This window comes from Oncorhynchus masou, chromosome 24 (genome assembly GCF_036934945.1).
Source record: "Oncorhynchus masou masou isolate Uvic2021 chromosome 24, UVic_Omas_1.1, whole genome shotgun sequence".
Taxonomy (NCBI): Eukaryota; Metazoa; Chordata; class Actinopteri; order Salmoniformes; family Salmonidae; genus Oncorhynchus; species Oncorhynchus masou.
In genome coordinates this window covers 53020861-53039162 of record NC_088235.1, presented here as the reverse complement: position 1 = coordinate 53039162, position 18302 = coordinate 53020861, and the positions used below count along the sequence as shown (strand labels likewise).

Here is an 18302-nt window from a genome sequence, read left to right as displayed (position 1 = left end):
AATGTGTCAGTTTTTGTCTAACGGGTTCTATACACGGTAGTGACATCTAAAACCGGCCTTCAATCCAACAAACTGAGCTCTAATAGGAGCAAATACATCACAATGCAACATTTCACAAGTGTGGTCGAAAAAAATAATTGGGGAGTGTGTCCAATTGAGTGTGTCCAATTTTTGTCAACAAAGCACTAAATCACAGAGGATGACCCTTTTAACTTTGAATCCCCTGAATCCAATTGTGTGGATTAACTAGACTCTTAGAGAAGTTCTGAGAAGAGAACAAGGGAAAGTCTGGACAAACTTGGGATCAAAAGATGGGGTTTCAGCTTAGGGTTGGATGTATTCAGATTTTAATATTGTCATACTGTCCTTCTTTCACAACAGGATTTATGGTATTACTGGTTTAGTACAAAAGGGAGCACCAGAAAATGCAAAAAAGACCATTGGGTGTCTAGTACAAGAATGCTAACAAAATTAGCACAAGTAATGAAGAATTACATGGATGCTACTAGCAAATATGCTAACAAGTGCAAACTAAAATTAACAAATTGCAAAGACAGGCAATCCAGCTCATAAAGTTATACATACAGTGCATTCAGAAAGTATTCAGACCACTTGACTTAAAAAAATAATTGATTAAATAAAAGCATTTCCTGATCAATCTAAACACAAATAGGTTTTCGAAATTTTTGCAAATGTACCGAGGAACTCCACTGAGGAACTCTGGAGCTCTATCAGAGTGACCATGGATTCAAGGACAACTCCCTGACCAAGGCCCTTCTCACCCAATTGCTCAGTTTGCTCAGGCGACCAGCTATAGGAAATGTCTTAGTGGTTCCAGGAGCGGACCGGTCACCCCTGCTGATGCGCAGGAACCTGTTGCCGCCTGGCGCGTGGGAACCTGACAGACCGGCTGAGGCAGGGGAGCCTGGCGATTTGTCTGAGGCGTGAGAGCCTGTAGCGGATCCTGGACCCGACGACGTCATTCCCACCGGAAAATAAATGAATAAATAGAAACACTCCCTGACGCTTCCCTTAGGTGAGAGTCGGGAAGCAAGTTCAGGGAGTGAGTGTTTTAATAAATAAACACAACATAATACAAAATAAGAAACACGAACAACGCACAGACATGGCACAGGAACAGAAACAATAACGCCTGGGGAAGGAACCAAAGGGAGTGACATATAGCGTCCAGGTGAAACTGATGACGCGCAGGTGCGTGTAACGATTGTGACAGGTGTGCGCCATAACGAGCAGCCTGGTGACCTAGAGGCCAGAGAGGGAGCACACTTGACAAACACTGTTGACTTTAAATATAAAATGTGACCCCTGTCAATATACAGCTGGTATTCACCTGCTCCCACTTTCTCAAGTTCTGCTATTTACAAACGAACACGTTACTGACTCAACTGTTCTGGGGAACTATGTAAGCTTCATAATGTAAAATAATGTGACAGGTGAAATAAGAACGCATTCTGCTTTCATCTCCTAACACATTGCACAAGTTGACTGTAGCTATTAAACAATTGCTGCAAATATTAAAATGTATTGAAAAACTTCAACGATATTGACAGTATTCAAAAACCATCCTGTGGCTATTTCCAAATACCCCGGTATACGGTATATGAGGTATACCCCCCTAGCCTAGTTCAGCTGAGGCCCTCAACAAAGCTGCCTCTACTTAGCAGGGAATCCAGTACAAGACAGGCACCCAACAGAAAATAATTCTGACTGAATTAATATCATTACTACAGCTTTATAACAAAATGGGAGTTTAGTGAATTAAACACTTGATAGTAATTATCCCCATTATCGACCTGCAAGAGTGTTCAGATTTTAAACACCCAATCAGGACCCCTGATAAACATGGGCATCAGTCTCATTCCTTAACTGTAATCAGTGTTCAAGAGCAGCTCCATGTCGACTACACTAGAACAGAGTATTAAGTCAAATCCGTTAATTTAGGTCATTACTTATCAAATTGAGAAGTTCTGCAACAATTAAATTTAAAAAAAGGTCAATTTAACAGTAAATGTAATAGTGGATAGCTCTCCCCTGAAGGAGAGCTATCCACTGAAGAAGAGCGGCCACCATGGGAATAACAGCTCATCACAAACAGCAATGAAATTGAGTCACACCAATGACATCAGAAACAAGGGCCAGAAGATGCTGGCACTGTGGTGCTGGGTGACTGTCACAGGCTTTGGGAGGACACAGCCAGCAGTCCTGTCGACAGTCCCGTTTTAAAGGTCACAGACTCTGGACTTTTTCCAACTTAAATCAAGGCTCTTGACCTCAGGGATAAACTACTAACATTTACCACTAAAGCAGATTGTGTGTATGAAGAGACCTAGAGGGGAAGTAAGGACAGAAGGTGTGCTGTGGGATTATTTAAGATAGTCTTCAAAGAGGTAGGGTTTCAGATGTTTTCGGAAGAAGGGCAACAGGGCGTTATCCAGGGTCACACAAAGGTTCTTTGCACTCTGGGAAAGGGACACCATGGAGTTGTCAACCGTGATGGAGAGGTCTTGGAGCAGGCAGGCCTTTCCGGGAGTAAGTGCAGCTCCATCTTGCCGATGTTGAGCATGAGGTGGTGGGCCAACATCCAAACTGAGATATCTGCCAGGCACACAGTGATGTGTGTCGCCACCTGAGTGTCAGAAGGGGGGGAAGTAGAAAAGTAGTTGAGTGACATCGGCATAGCAATGATAAGAGACGCCATGTGAGGATATGACGGAGCTGAGTGACTTGGTGTAGAGAGAAAAAGAGGTCCTAAAACTGAGCCCTGGGGAACACGAGTAGTGATATTACAAAGTGCAGACATAGATCCTCCCCAGGTCACCTGGTATGAGCGGTCTTCAAGGTAAGATGACAATCCAAGAGTGTGCAGATCCTGAGACACAAAGCCCTGAGAGGGTGGATAGGAGGATAAAACCAGAGAATCAGCTTTGGCAGTGCAGAGAGCCTCCGTGACACAGAGGAGGGTAGTCTCAGTTGAGTGACCCATCTTGAAGCCTGACTGGTTAGGGTCAAGAAGATTGTTCTGAGAGAGATAGCGAAAGAGTTGGTCATAGACAGCACACTCGAGTTTTGGAAAGAAAACAAAGAAGTGTTTGACATCAGAGGGGTCGAGTGTTGGTTTCTTGAGGAGGGGAGCGACTCTGGGCATTTTGAAGTCAGAGGGGTCAGGGTTGAGGTGATGAGGAAAGTGTGGAATCGAAGAAGGTCTACAGATATGTTCTGGAGAGGGGATGGGGGTCATTCGGGCAGGTTGTCGAGCGGTCGGACCTCACTAGTAGCAGGATTTCATCTGGAGAGAGAGGGGAGAAAGAGGTGAAGGCGCAAGGGTAGTTCTGTGTGAGTGGGACCAGTGGACTTAATAGGCTGAGTGAATGAGGAGTGGATGACATCAACCTTATTTTCAAAGTGGTTGACAAAGTTGTCCACAGAGAGGGAGGAAGGAGGTGGAGAATAAAGGAGGGAGAGTTTCCAAGGGTAGAGGCAGAAGCTTGACATTTAGAGTGATAGAAAGTGGCTTTAGCAGCGGATACAGAGGAAGAGAAGGTAGAGAGGAGGGAGTGCAAGGATACATTTCCACTCAGCTGCACGCAGCCCTGTTCTGTAGGCTCGCAATGAGTCACTCAGCCGCAGAGCAGGAGGGGAGGGCCAAGCCGGCCAGAAGGAAAGGAGCCAGTGCTAGTCATAGGTAGCGGAAAGGGAGGAGAGTAGTGTCAAGGGGGAAGAATCAGGAGACATGAGGTAGAAGGATTTAGCAGAAGGGAGAGATGATAGCAAAGAAGAGGAGAGTAGTAGGAGAGAGAAAGCGAAGATTGCAAAGATGCATGACCATCTGTGTAGGGGCTGAGTGGGAAGGGTTGGAGAAGAGGGAGACAGGAAAAGAAACAATGTAGTGATCAGAGACCTGGAGGGAGGTTGCAGTGAGATTAGTAGGTGAACAGCCTCTAGTAAAGATGAGGACAAGCATATTACCTGCATTTACAGTGGGAGGGGACTGAGAACGGGTGAGGTCAAAAGAAGCAAAGAGGGGGGGAAAAGAAGTAGAAAGAAATTAATTGAAGGAAGATTTTGGGAAGTTGAAGTCGCCCAGTTCGATGAGTGGTGAGCCATCATCAGGAAATTTGCTTATCAAGGTGTCAAGCTCATTGAGGAACTCTCTAAATGCATCTAGTGGACAACAGATGACACCAATGTCATGCTTGAGTGGACAAGTGACAGTGATGGAATTCAAATGAGGAGATGGACAGATAAGAAAAAATAGAAAATCTCCACTTACGAGAAATAAATAGTCGAAATAAATCACGATTTATGAGGATTCTATACGTATTGTGATTCGATACTGCAATTTTATAGCGATTATACAGTATGTTCCAAACATATTGCTCACTATATGTCTGCTACAAAGGGACAAGAGAAAGACATGAGAAAACAATTATTATTTTTTATTTATTTTTTATTTAAATTTTACCCCCTTTTCGTGGTATCCAATTGTTAGTAGTTAATATCTTATCGCTACAACGCCCTTACAGGCTCGGGAGAGACGAAGGTCGAAAACCATGCGTCCTCCGAAACACAACCCAACCAAGCCGCATTGCTTCTTAACACAGCGCGCATCCAACCCGGAAGCCAGCTGCACCAATGTGTTGGAGGAAACACTGTGCACCTGGCGACCTGGTTAGCGTGCACTGCGCCCGGCCCACCACAGGAGTCGCTAGTGCGCGATGAGACAAGGATGTCACTAACCCGGACGACACTAGGCCAATTGCACGTCGCCCCATCGACCTCCCGGTCGTGGCCAGCTGCGACAGAGCCTGGGCTCGAACCCAGAGTCTCTGGTGGCACAGCTAGCACTGCGATACAGTGCCCGAGACTATTGCACCACCCGGGAGGCGATAAAACAAGTTTTGATCCGTCACGGAAATAAAAGTGTATGTATGTCAAGTACAAGCGAAAAGCACAAACATTTTTTTAAATTTAATAATTGATATAATATCGTCCAGAATAATATTGCGATACACTACTGGATTAAAAATATATATAATCTCTAATACATACAACCTGAGTGGTGAGGTAGATCATAGCACAGAATCTAACAGATTGATCTATACACAGATCACCTTGAGGAAAACTAGCCCTGAGTGGATTCCACCTCTATCACACACACATACAGTCCAAAATGAAGGAAACAACAACACAAAGTTGTCTTAATAGGGTGTTGGGCAGCCAGAACAACTTCAATGCGCCTTGACATAAAATCCACATTTGTCTGGAACTCTATTGGAGGGATGTGACACCTTTCTTCCACAAGAAATTCCATAATTTGGTGGATTGTTGATGGTGGTAGAAAACAATCCAGAATCTCCCATGAGTGTTCAATTGGGTTGAGATCTGGTGACTGGGAGACACACACACACACACACACACACACACACTGTAAACCCCCTATGCTCATTTGAGGCCCCTCTTTCAAAGTCAATGAGATCTCTTCTTCTAGCCATGTCAGCCAAAATAATGGGAAAATGGGCATTTTTATACATGATGGGATGTGTGGAAGCATGTGTGGAAGCATCCTTCAATATAATTTGTATCCCATGTTTACTCAAGTGTTTCCTTTATTTTGTCAGTTACCTGTGTACAGTGGATTTGGAAAGAATTCAGACCTCTTCAATTTTTCAACATTATTCAGTACTTTGTTGAAGCACCTTTGGCAGCGATTACAGTCTCAAATATTTTTGGGTATAACTACAAGCTTGGTAAACCTGTATTTGTGGATTCTCACATTCTTCTCTGCAGATCCTCTAGAGCTCTGTCAGGTTGGATGGGGAGTGACGCTGCACAGCTATTTTCAGATCTCTCCAGAGATGTTCGATCGGGTTCAAGTCCGGGCTCTGCCTGGGCCACTAAAGGACATTCAGAGACTGGTCCCGAAGCCACTCCTGCGTTGTCTTGACTGTGTGCTTGGGGTTGATGACCTGTTGGAAGGTGACCCTCCGACCCTGTCTGAGGTCTTGAGCGCTCTGGAGCAGGTTTTGATCAAGAATCTCTCTGTACGTCGCTCCGTTCATCTTTACCTCAATCCTAACTAGTTTCCCAGTCTCTGCCGCTGAAAACATCCCCACAGCATGATGCTGCCACCACCATGCCTCACCATAGGGATAGTATTGGCCAGGGGATGAGTGGTGCCTGGTTTCCTTCAAACGAGGCACTTGTCAATCAGGCCAAAAACTTCAATCTTCGTTTCATGGTCTGAGAGATTTTAGGTGCCATTTGGCAACCTCCAAGCGGGCTGTCATGTGCCTTTTACTGAGGAGTGGCTTCTGTCTGGCCACTCTACCATAAAGGCCTGATTGGTGGAGTGCTGCAGAGGGTTGTCCTTCTGGAAGGTTCTCCCATCTCCACAGAGGAACTCTGGAGCTCTGTCAGAGTGACCATCGGGTTCTTGGTCACCTCCCTGACAAAGGCCCTTCTACCCCAATTGCTCAGTTTGGACGGGTGGCCAGCTCTAGGAAGAGTCTTGGTGGTTCCAAACGTCTTCCATTTAAGAAGGATGGAGACCACTGTGTTCTTAGACCTTCACTACTGCAGACATTTTTTGTTACCCTTCCCCAGATCCGTACCTCGACACAATCCTGTCTCAGAGCTCTACGGACAATTCCTTCGACCTCATGGCTTGGTTTATGCTCTGACATGCACTGTCAACTCTGTGACCTTATATAGACAGGTGTGTGTCTTTACAAATCATGTCCAAACAAATTAATTTACCACAGGGGGACTCCAATCAAGTTGTAGAAACATCTAAAGGATGATCAATGGAAACTCAATTTCGAGTCTCGTAGCAATTGGTCTGAATATTTATGTAAATAAGGCTTTGCTCTCTTTAGATTTGGAAATAAATCTAAAAACCTATTTTTCATTTTGTCATTACAGGGTATTGTGTGTGGATTGATGAGGAAATTAATTTATTTAATCAATTTTAGAATAAAACTAATGTAACAAAATGTGGACAAAAAGTGAAGGGGTCTGAATATTTTCTGAATGCACCGTATAAACATTACAATCTGAAAACCTCTGCACACCCAAAATGTCAATCCATCTGACTGAGGCTAACTTTCTCACAAACACAATCAACTTGAAATGCCACAGTTCTGATATCTACCTCTTGATGTGTTCGTATTTTAGGTCTAGAGGCAAAGAAAACAGAGCTGTTGCTCTAAACTCCAAGTAATATTTAATCTTAAATGAGTTTATTTCAGCAGCCGTCCTGTTGAAGAGCCATCAGTGTCAGTGACAATGAGAAAGATCATTCAAGAGAGTGTACTTCCTTCAACACTATTTCGCTGCTCAGTAGCCTACATGGATTAGCTGAGCTAGACGACCACAATGCAAATGTGTCCCTGACATTTTTCCATCATTCTCAATCTTGGTAATTTTTCATTGTACAGTTTGTGCAGCTATTTCAGTGATGTTGGGACTTTATGTGATTTATATTATCAATACAAATATATTCCGTCAGCAATGGCAGTGATGGGGATTCCTCCTATGCCCTGATCTAAAGAGAGCAAACGCCTGTTTGGGTTAATTTAATCAAGAACACACAATGTTTACTGTACACACAAAAAAACTTGGTATTCAATCATTCTCTCTTGAAGAATGAATAGACTTCTGTTTTGTCTTTCTAGGAAAACTTCCAGTTACCATTTGTTTTATCCAATAAGGAATCCATAAACACTGCTACAGATTGCATAAATTAAATCAGTGGCCTGTATAAAATCAATGCTCCTCCAGTGGCATCAATCAATAACCGCTTCAATTTACTTGAAATGTCACTGTAACTATTACACACACATACACATTAATTTCTGAGAAGTATCCCCCCACAGAGAAGCAGAGAATATAACACCAAACAAAACGTATATGTTTTCCATTACTATGGGTCTGTGGAGGTTTACAGTGCAGTACATTGCCTTTGTCATTGTCAAGATCCCTTATTAAAGTCGCTTAAATGCTTTGCCTCAATGACATTGTATAAAAAAGTCCTAGACTAATAAAGCTTTGAGTTCTTTTTCCTTTCCAGAAAAGACACAGGCTATTCTAGAATTCTGGAATGGAGCCATATAGACAAATATTTGCGTCTATAAAGATCAGAAAATATCTAATTTTAACTAAACGGTCCATTTCAAAATCCCTTGAGATCCAGTCTGGACAGACTGGTCAAACTCTGTCCCCCAACAGTGGCTTGTGAAAGTATTCACCCCCCTGGGCAATATTCATATTTTGTTGCTTCACAACCTGGAATTAATATAGATTTTTTTGGGGGGGGGGTTTTGCTTTTCACAACATGTCTACCACTTTGAAGATGCATTTTTTTATTTTTTTTATTGTGAAACAAACAAGAAATAAGACAAAAAAAATGAAAGCTTGAGTGTGCATAACTATTCACACCCCCATTCTTCAAGGTAAAACTGCTCCAGCTCCTTCAAGTTAGATGGGTTCCACTGGTGTACAGCAATCTTTAAATCATACCACAGATTCTCAATTGAATTTAGGTGTTGGCTTTGACAAGGCCACTCCAAGACATTTAAATGTTTCCCCTTAAATAATTTGAGTGTTGATTTAGCGTTATGCTTAGGGTCATTGTCCTGCTGGAAGGTGAACCTCCATCCCAGTCTCAAATCTCTGGAAGACTGAAACAGGTTTCCCCTAAAGAATTTCCCCGTATTTAGCACCATCCATCATTCCTTCAATTCTGACCAGTTTCCCAGGACCTGCCGATGAAAAACCTCCCCACAGCATGATGCTGACACCATCAAATTTCAATTTAGGGTTGGTGTTCTTGGTGTGATGAGAGGTCTTGGGTTTGCGCCAGACGGCATTTTCCTTGGTGGCCAAAAAATTTGATTTTAGTCTCATCTGCCCAGAGTACCTTCTTCCATATCTTTGGGGAGTCTCCCACATGCCTTTTGAAGAACACCAAAAGTGTTTGCTTATTTATTTCTTTAAGCAATGGCTTTTTTCTGGCCACTCTTCCTTAAAGCCAAGCTCTGCAGAGTGTATGGCTTAAAGTGGTCCTGTGGACAGATACTCCAATCTCCGCAGTGGAGCTTTGCAGCTCCATCAGGGTTATCTTTGGTCTCTTTGTTGCCTCTCTGATTTATGCCCTCCTTGCCTGGTCTGTGAGTTTTGATGGGCGGTCCTCTCTTGGCAGGTTTGTTGTGGTTCCATATTCTTTCCATTTATAATAATGGATTTAATGGTGCTCCGTGGGATGTTCAAAGTTTCTGATGTTTTTTTATAACCCGACCCTAATCTGTACTTCTCCACAACTTTGTCCCTGGCCTGTTTAGAGAGCTCCTTGGACTTCATGGTGCTGCTTGCTTGGTGGTGCACCTTGCTTAGTGGTGTTGCAGACTCTGGGGCCTTTCAGAACAGGTGTATATATACTGAGATCATGTGACACTTAGATTGCACACAGGTGGACTTTATTTAACTAATTATGTGACTTCTGAAGGTAATTGGTTGCACCAGATCTTATTTAGGAGCTTTATAGCAAAAGGGGTGAGTACATACACACGCACCACATTTACATTGTTTATATTTTAGAATTGTTTTATTTTATTTTATTTTATTTCACTTCACCAATTCAAACTATTTTGTGTATGTCAATTACATTAAATGAAATAAATAAAAATCTATTTAAACTACAGGTTCCAATGCAACAAATAGGGAAAACGCGATGAACACTTTTGCAAAGCACTGTAACTGTAATGGTTATTCCCACTCATGGTTATCCAATCCTGTTTCAAACAACAACAACAAGAACATTTTAGAGCCTCACACAACCTCACAAAACCCCAATGCCAGAAGTACAAATCTCAGTGTGTGATGCAGGGAGTGAGTAAAGATACTGTATGTACCTTCCATGACGTAGACCAGTGAGCCCACATCGCCCTCCTTGATGATGCAGCTGTCTTTACCATACTCCACAGGGTACATGCAGTCCACGATCTCCTGGATCTGAGACAGCTCCAGGTTCTTCATGAAGTCATTGTCCAAGATGGCCCCCTTGATCAGGTCTTTGGACCTGGGGGGACAGAGGAGGAGGTAAATAAATGGGATTCATATGTCATTGTAAGGACATGTAAAACACTCATTGGCGATTAGTGTTTTCCTTGGCATTGTTTAGGTGGAGTGGATACCCCATACCCATTTTTCTGCCTCTATTTTACATCGTACTGTACCGAGAAAAGCATGTTGGAAACACTGATTGCATAATGCCCTACAAAAAGAGTGTACCTTGTTTAGACATTCAGCAGTTTGTCTAAGGTGGAGTATTGTGAGCCTGCTGAATTTAAAATTATTATTCAACTGAATATTCAGAAAATACCCCGTTAACAAAATGTGTTCTAAATTCTGTGGTTTCAAGATGACTCTTATTATTTACATTTGTTTCAACAGCCGCAACAACCCAAAAAATAAAAGAAATCCATGCTAAATAGAAATGGATTGATTTGATTCATAAGTATCCTGTGTAAAGACAAATTTAGCTTAGACTTTTCTACAAGGGAAATCCACAAAGCTATTTTAAGAGATGTGAACTGACATTATTCTGTGCTATGAATATGCAGTGCAACCTGTTGCTAGGGGATGGTATAATGAACACTTCTAATTCAAAGTGCCGTAATCAAGAGGGCAGGTGTGAACATCTTAAGGATCAAACCCCTTTTTCAATTTTCGCCTAAAACAACATACCCAAATCTAACTGCTTGTAGCTCAGGACCTGAAGCAAGGATATGCATTTTCTTGATACCATTTGAAAGGAAACACTTTGAAGTTTGTGGAAATTGAAATTAATGTAGGAGAATATAACACATTACATCTGGTAAAATATAATACAAAGAAAAAAACGGGAATATTTGAAATGCAAGACAAAGGCCAATATACAGTGGGGCAAAAAAAGTATTTATATCCCAGAATCAATGTATATCTGTGACCAGAGGTTGTGAGAGAACTTTCAATTTTGTGCAGATAAGGGATATACAATGGGGCAAAAAAAATATTTAGTCAGCCACCAATTGTGCAAGTTCTCCAACTTAAAAAGATGAGAGAGGCCTGTTACTGTCATCATAGGTACACATCAACTATGACAGACAAAATGAGGGGGAAAAATCAAGAACATCACATTGTAGGATTTTTAATGAATATATTTGCAAATTATGGTGGAAAATAAGTATTTGGTCAATAACAAAAGTTTATCTCAATACTTTGTTATATACCCTTTGTTGGCAATGACATAGGTCAAACATTTTCTGTAAGTCTTCACAAGGTTTTCACACACTGTTGCTGATATTTTGAACCATTCCTCCATGCAGATCTCCTCTAGAGCAGTGATGTTTTGGGGCTGATGCTGGGCAACATGGACTTTCAACTCCCTCCAATGATTTTCTATGGAGTTGAAATCTGGAGACTGGCTAGGCCACTCCAGGACCTTGAAATGCTTCTTACGATGCCACTCCTTCGTTGCCCGGGCGGTGTGTTTGGGATCATTGTCATGCTGAAAGACCCAGTGACATTTCATCTTCAATGCCCTTGCTGATGGAAGGATGTTTTCACTCAAAATCTCATGATACATGGCCCCATTCATTCTTTCCTTTACACGGATCAGTCGTCCTGGTCCCTTTGCAGAAAAACAGCCCCAAAGCATGATGTTTCCACCCCCATGCTTCACAGTAGGTATGGTTTTCTTTGGACGCAACTCAGCATTCTTTGTCCTCCAAACACGACGAGTTGAGTATTTACCAAAAAGTTATATTTTGGTTTCATCTGACCATATGACATTCTCTCAATCTTCTTCTGGATCATCCAAATGCTCTCGAGCAAACTTCAGACGGGCCTGGACATGTACTTGCTTAAGCAGGGGCACACGTCTGGCACTGCAGGATTTGAGTCCCTGGCGGCGTAGTGTGTTACTGATGGTAGGCTTTGTTACTTTGTTCCCACCTCTCTGCAGGTCATTCACTCCGTCCCCCCGTGTGGTTCTGGGATTTTTGCTCACTGTTCTTGTGCTCATTTGATCCCACGGGGTGAGATCTTGCGTGGAGCCCCAGATCGAGGGAGCTTATCAGTGGTCTTGTATGTCTTCCATTTCCTAAAAATTGCTCCCACAGTTGATTTCTTCAAACCAAGCTGCTTACCTATTGCAGATTCAGTCTTCCCAGACTGGTGCAGGTCTACAATTTTGTTTCTGGTGTCCTTTGACAGCTCTTTGGTCTTGGCCATAGTGGAGTTTGGAGTGTGACTGTTTGTGGACAGGTGTCTTTTATACTGATAACAAGTTCAAACAGGTGCCATTAATACAGGTAACGAGTGGAGGACAGAGGAAGAAGTTACAGGTCTGTGAGCCAGAAATATTGCCTGTTTGTAGGTGACCAAATACTTATTTTCCACCATAATTTGCAAATAAATTCATTAAAAATCCTACGATGTGATTTTCTGGATTTTTTTTCTTCTCATTTTGTCTGTCATAGTTGAAGTGTAGTTATGATGAAAATTACAGGCCTCTCTCATCTTTTTAAGTGGGAGAACTTGCACAATTGGTGGCTGATGAAATACTTTTTTGCCCCACTGTTTAACTAAGGAATCAAGGCGCAATTTAGATGTTGACAATATTGGCAATATTGTATGTGCAAACTTTTAGACTGAGTCAATGAACCATTGCATTTCCGTTCAAAATGTTGTTTCAAGACTGTCCAAATGTGCCTAATTGGTTTATTGATACATTTTCAAGTTCTTAACTGTGCACTCTCCCCAAACAATAGCATGGTATTCTTTCACTGTAATAGCTACTTTAAATTGGAAAGTGTAGTTACATCAACAAGAATTTAAGCTTTCTGCCCATATCAGAAATGTCTATGTCCTAGGAAATTTTCTTTGTACTTACAACCTCATGCTAATCACATTAGCCTACGTTAGCTCAACCATCCCACAGGAGGGACACCGATCCTGTAGAGGTTTAATTAGGAACATCTACATTTTAAGAAACCTAATAAATCAATGTAATATATCCTACACCATCTCAATAAATCCATTATTTACTTTAGGCTGGTCTAAAGAAACATTACGATATGAAGAAAATGAAGCCTATTTCAGAATAACAGAATAGCATATTCTGAGTCATCCTCATGTTTGGCCCTGATCTGGCTATACAATATATCTGTGGGCTAACACTAGTACATTTTGCAGGCAAGACTTGCTTATAATTCCTGTGGCATTATTTTGTATTATTGTATAGTAAGAAGAACACAATTGATCATAGCTGAATAAAACAGAAAGTATATTTTCCCTGAACGATTTCCGAGGGAGTGCACACATGCACACATTCTGTGTTGAACGGGTAACAAAGTGATCATTTGAAACAGGTCCTCCTATTCTCAATTTAATCTGGTGTTTATTTTTTATTTTGAATGTCCCACAAAACAAATGTCACCCGTAGACTGGACTGAACTAGAATAGCTCAGGTAGGCTACACCGATTGTAAAGAGGATGAATGTGTATCATTTTAAGAATGGAGAAATAAATCTAGCAGCACGAGAAAGCTGGGATCCTCTTTTAAATAGTGGCCAGTCAAAATGTTCTTTTCACACGAAATTGCACAATGAATGGGCTTATAAGAACACGTTTCACCAGGCTCTGTAGGCTATGGGCTCTCTAACCCTGTTCCAGGCAATTGATAAGGTTGTGATACAAACCTTATCAATGGGCTAGGCTACATGATGCAGGGGGGAAATTATGCGCTGTTTCTTATACTACTGGGCATCATTCACAAGTGACAATACTCTTCCCCATCAGACTATTCTCAATCTTGTTTTTACATGTACTAAATAATATACACTACCGTTCAAAAGTTTGGGGTCACTTAGAAATGTCCTTGTTTTTTAAAGAAAAGCACATTTGTTGTCCATTAAAATAACATACAATTGACCAGAAATACAGTGTAGACATTGTTAATGTTGTAAATTACTATTGTAGCTGGCAACATTTGATTTTGAATGGAATATCTGCAAGGTGCAAGCCCTGCTTCCAATCCCAATGGTGCCCTCAAACGACACTTTATACAGAAGCAGATCTTTTGTACAATGTACTGTTTGGTGATTTTATTTATTGATGCTTTTTGTTTTTCGAGAGCCTTATTTTTGTATTTTGGAACTCTCAGCTTACCTGGCTGCCAAAGATAGTAAACTGTCTCATTTACCACCTGTATGTCAGTACGTACTCTACCGTTCAAAAGTTTGGGGTCACTTAGAAATGTCCTTGTTTTTTAAAATAAAAGCTAATTTCTTGACCATTAAAATAACATCAAATTGATCAGAACCATCACTCCTGTGTTCCAATGGCATGTTGTGTTAGCTAATCCAAGTTTGTAATTCTAAAAGGCTAATTGATCGTTAGAAAACTATTTGTCAATTATGTTAGCACAGCTGAAAACTGTTGTTCTGATTAAAGAAGCAATAAAACTGTCCTTCTTTAGACTAGATGAGTATCTGAAGCATCAGCATTTTGTGGGTTCGATTACAGGCTCAAAATGGCCAAAAACAACAAACTTTCTTCTGAAACTCAGTCTATTCAAGAAAGGAAGGCTATTCTATGAAAGAAATTGCCAAGAAACTGAAGATCTTGTACAAAGATCTATTCTAACCAGAATAGAAAGAGGAGTGGGTGCACAACTCAGCAAGAGGACAAATACTTTTGAGTGTCTAGTTTGAGAAACAGACGCTTCACAAGTCCTCAACTGGCAGCTTCATTAAATAGTACCAGCAAAACACCAGTCTCACTGTCAACAGTGAAGAGGTGACTCCGGAATGCTGGCCTTCTTGGCAGAGTTCCTCTGTCCAGTGTCTGGGTGCTTTTACCGATCTTAATCTTTTCTATTTATTGGCCAGTCTGAGATATGGCATTTTCTTTGCAACTCTGCCTAGAAGGCCAGCATCCCGGAGTCGCCTCTTCGCTGTTGATGTTGAGACTAGTGTTTTGCGGGTACTACAGTATTTAATGAAGCTGCCAGTTGAGGACTTGTTAGACGTTTCTTTTTACAGAAACGTCTGAAGAGTCCGAATGATTTGAGCTACAAACCATATTAAAAGATTTCTATGAAAAGCTGAAAATCTCACAAACACACATGTACTGTTTGGCTCTATGACTCTCACAAGCTACACAACAGTTGTTAGAAGGTTAGGGGTTATTCTACATAGAAGATGATATGTAATTTCAAGACATAGTCTCTATACAGTGCATTCGGAAACTATTCAGACTCCTCGACTTTTTTCACATTTTGTTACATTACAGCCTTCTAAAATCAATTAAATAAATAGAAATCCTCAGCAATCTACACACAATGATGAAAAAACGAAAAAAGGATTTTAGAAATGTTTGCAAATGTATTGAAAATTACAAGCAGAAATACCTTTTTTACATAAGTATTCAGACCCTTTACTGTGAGACTCGAAAGTGAGTGCAGGTGCATCCTATTTCCATTGATCATCCTTGAAATGTTTCTACAAGTTAATTGGAGTCCACCTGTGGTAAATTCAATTCATTTGACGTGATTGGAAAGGCACACACCTGTCTATATAAGGTCCTACAGTTGACAGTGCATGTTAGAGCAAAAACCAAGCCACGAGGTTGAAGGAATTGTCCATAGAGCTCCGAAACAGGATTGTGTCGAGGCACAGATCTGGGGAAGGGTACCAAAAACATTCTGCAGCAAGTCCCCAAAAACACAGTGGCCTCCATCATTCTTAAATGGAAGAAGTTTGGAACCATCAAGACTCTTCTTAGAGCTGGCCGCTCGTCCAAACTGAGAAATCAGGGGAGAAGGGTCTTGGTCAGGGATTTGACCAAGAACCCGATGGTCACTCTGACAGAGATCTAGAATGCCTCTGTGGAGATGGGAGAACCATCTCTGCAGCACTCCACCAATCAGGCCTTTATGGAAGAGTGGCCAGATGGAATCCACTCCTCAGTAAAAGGCACATGACAGCCTGCATGGTGTTTGCCCAAAGGCACCTAAAGACTCTCAGACCATAAGAAACAAGATTCTCTGGTCTGATGAAACCAAGATTGAACTCCTTGGCCTGAATGCCAAATGTCACGTCTGGAGGATAACCTGGCACTATCCCTAAGGTGAAGCATGGTGGTGACAGCATCATGCTTTGGGGATGTTTTTCAGTGGCAGGGACTGGGAGACTAGTAAGGATCGACGCAAAGATGAACGGAGCAAAGTACAACGAGATCCTTAACGTAACCTGATCCAGAGCGCTCAGGACCTCAGACTGGGGCGAAGGTTCACCTTCAAACATTACAATGACCCAAAGCACACAGCCAAGACAACACAGGAGTGGCTTCGGGACAAGTCTCTGAATGTCCTTTGAGTGGCCCAGCCAGAGCCTGGATTTGAACCCAATCTAACATATCTGGATAGACCCCATCCAAGCTGACAGAGCTTGAGAGGATCTGCAGAGAAGAATTGGAAAAACTCCCCAAAAACAGGTGTGCCAAGCTTGTAGCATAATACCCAAGAAGACTCAAGGCTGTAATCGCTGCCAAAGGTGTTTCAACAAAGCAGTAAAGGGTCTGATTTCTTATGTAAATGTAATATTTCAGTTTCTGCTTTGTCATTATGGGGTATTGTGTGCAAATTGATGAGGGGGAAAAAATGATTCAATCAATTTTAGAATAAGGCTTTATCCTAACAAAATGTGGAGAAAGTCAAGGGGTCTGAATACTTTCCGAAGGCACTCTTACTGTAATAAGATCACATAGCTGCTGTCACAAACTTCAAACTCCACACTGTTGATCCTGTAATCGCTGCCAAAGGTGCTTCAACAAAGTACTGAGTAAAGTAAGTTTTTTTTGCAAAAAATTGTAAAACCATCCCTAGAAAAATCTGTTGTTCTGCCCCTGAACAAGGCAGTTAACCCACTGATCCTAGGCTGTCATTAAAAAATAAGAATTTGTTCTTAACTCCACACAGTTTTCACTGACTAGTTGGATATTAATTTCAACAACAATTTATGTACTTACAGCACTCTACTGATAATACCAGTGTGTCCTTGCTGGGATGACACAAATCTACTTCCGGAGAATATCAACACCAAACACATGGGTTCACCGTTCCACGGGAGCAGACAGTACACAGCGTACCATAATGTTCTGAATAATGGCCAAGTCTGTCTCGCTCCCTATACCACTGAACCGCTTAGGCGTAACAAACACAAGTCCAACATTTATCGGTAACTGTTAAACTACCTGTTCACTACCCTCCTGCTCTCCGGGGATGTGCAACTCAATCCTGGGCCCAACATCACCGATCCAGCGATACGCACTGGAGTGGAAAGCGGTGGATGGCCTCGTCCACTGATCGTCGCCGCTGTGGAAGAGGGTGAGTGCTATGGTACCATGGTTTCTCTCGACTCACCCGGCTCCAGGATAGATTTTGACTCTTCAAACATACCCAAGTCACTATAAATGATCCCTGACTCTGCTTCTGGTACGCAAGCTGTTTTAATTAGTTCCCCGCATCCAGTGCAGGCGGGAGGGATTGTTAATTGCGCTACCGAACTGCCCCTGGTCAAAACAAAACAGCCTAAACCCAGCTGTCAGAAAACACTGAAAATTTTACTTTTTTCATTGTGTTAATCACTCTCGAGTCATCTGGGACCAACGAGCTAAGCCCAAGGGACTACTAGGGGGGCACTTGAACATTCGTAGTGACATTTCAAAAAGTGACAAATTCAACATCTACTCACAGACTCCAACCTTGAACTCCTCTGCCTCTCAGAGACACGGCTCCATAAAAACTGTCCATATGCTGCTTTCATTGTGCCTGGCTACAATGTTTTCAGGAGAGACAGGATTGAAGGAAGAGGAGGGGGTATGATGATTTACATTAAAGCACATATCCGATGTAAACAAATTGAGTGGTCATGTGATAATGAACTAGAATGTATTGGCCTGAACGTTACACGGTCTCCCCAAATTTATTTTACCCTTATTGGAATGTATAGGCCACCTTCCACCAAAAGTGTGTTTTTTGATCAGTTTAATAACATGCTTAGGGAATGTGACTTTGGGAAAGAGATCATCTTAATGGGAGATTTTAACATTAATTATGAAGACAAGGTTTGTAGGAAAAGCCTCAAATGGATCACTAATACCTTTGACCTTACACAGCTAGTTAAAGGGCCAACCAGGATGACTTGTTGCTCTAAAACACAGATTGATTTGGTGTTCAG

General features: G+C 41.8%; 1 protein-coding gene across 3 annotated transcripts in view; it reads right to left on the bottom strand.

Annotated features, from left to right (window-relative positions):
* The window catches only part of LOC135512325 (cGMP-dependent protein kinase 1-like), a 171256-nt gene that overhangs the window by 118686 nt on the left and 34268 nt on the right, over positions 1–18302 (bottom strand). For all 3 annotated transcript variants that reach the window (XM_064934247.1, XM_064934246.1, XM_064934245.1), the window contains exon 2: positions 9930–10096. In XM_064934247.1, the coding sequence (XP_064790319.1) occupies positions 9930–10096 (167 nt within the window). The remainder of the gene's footprint in view (positions 1–9929; positions 10097–18302) is intronic.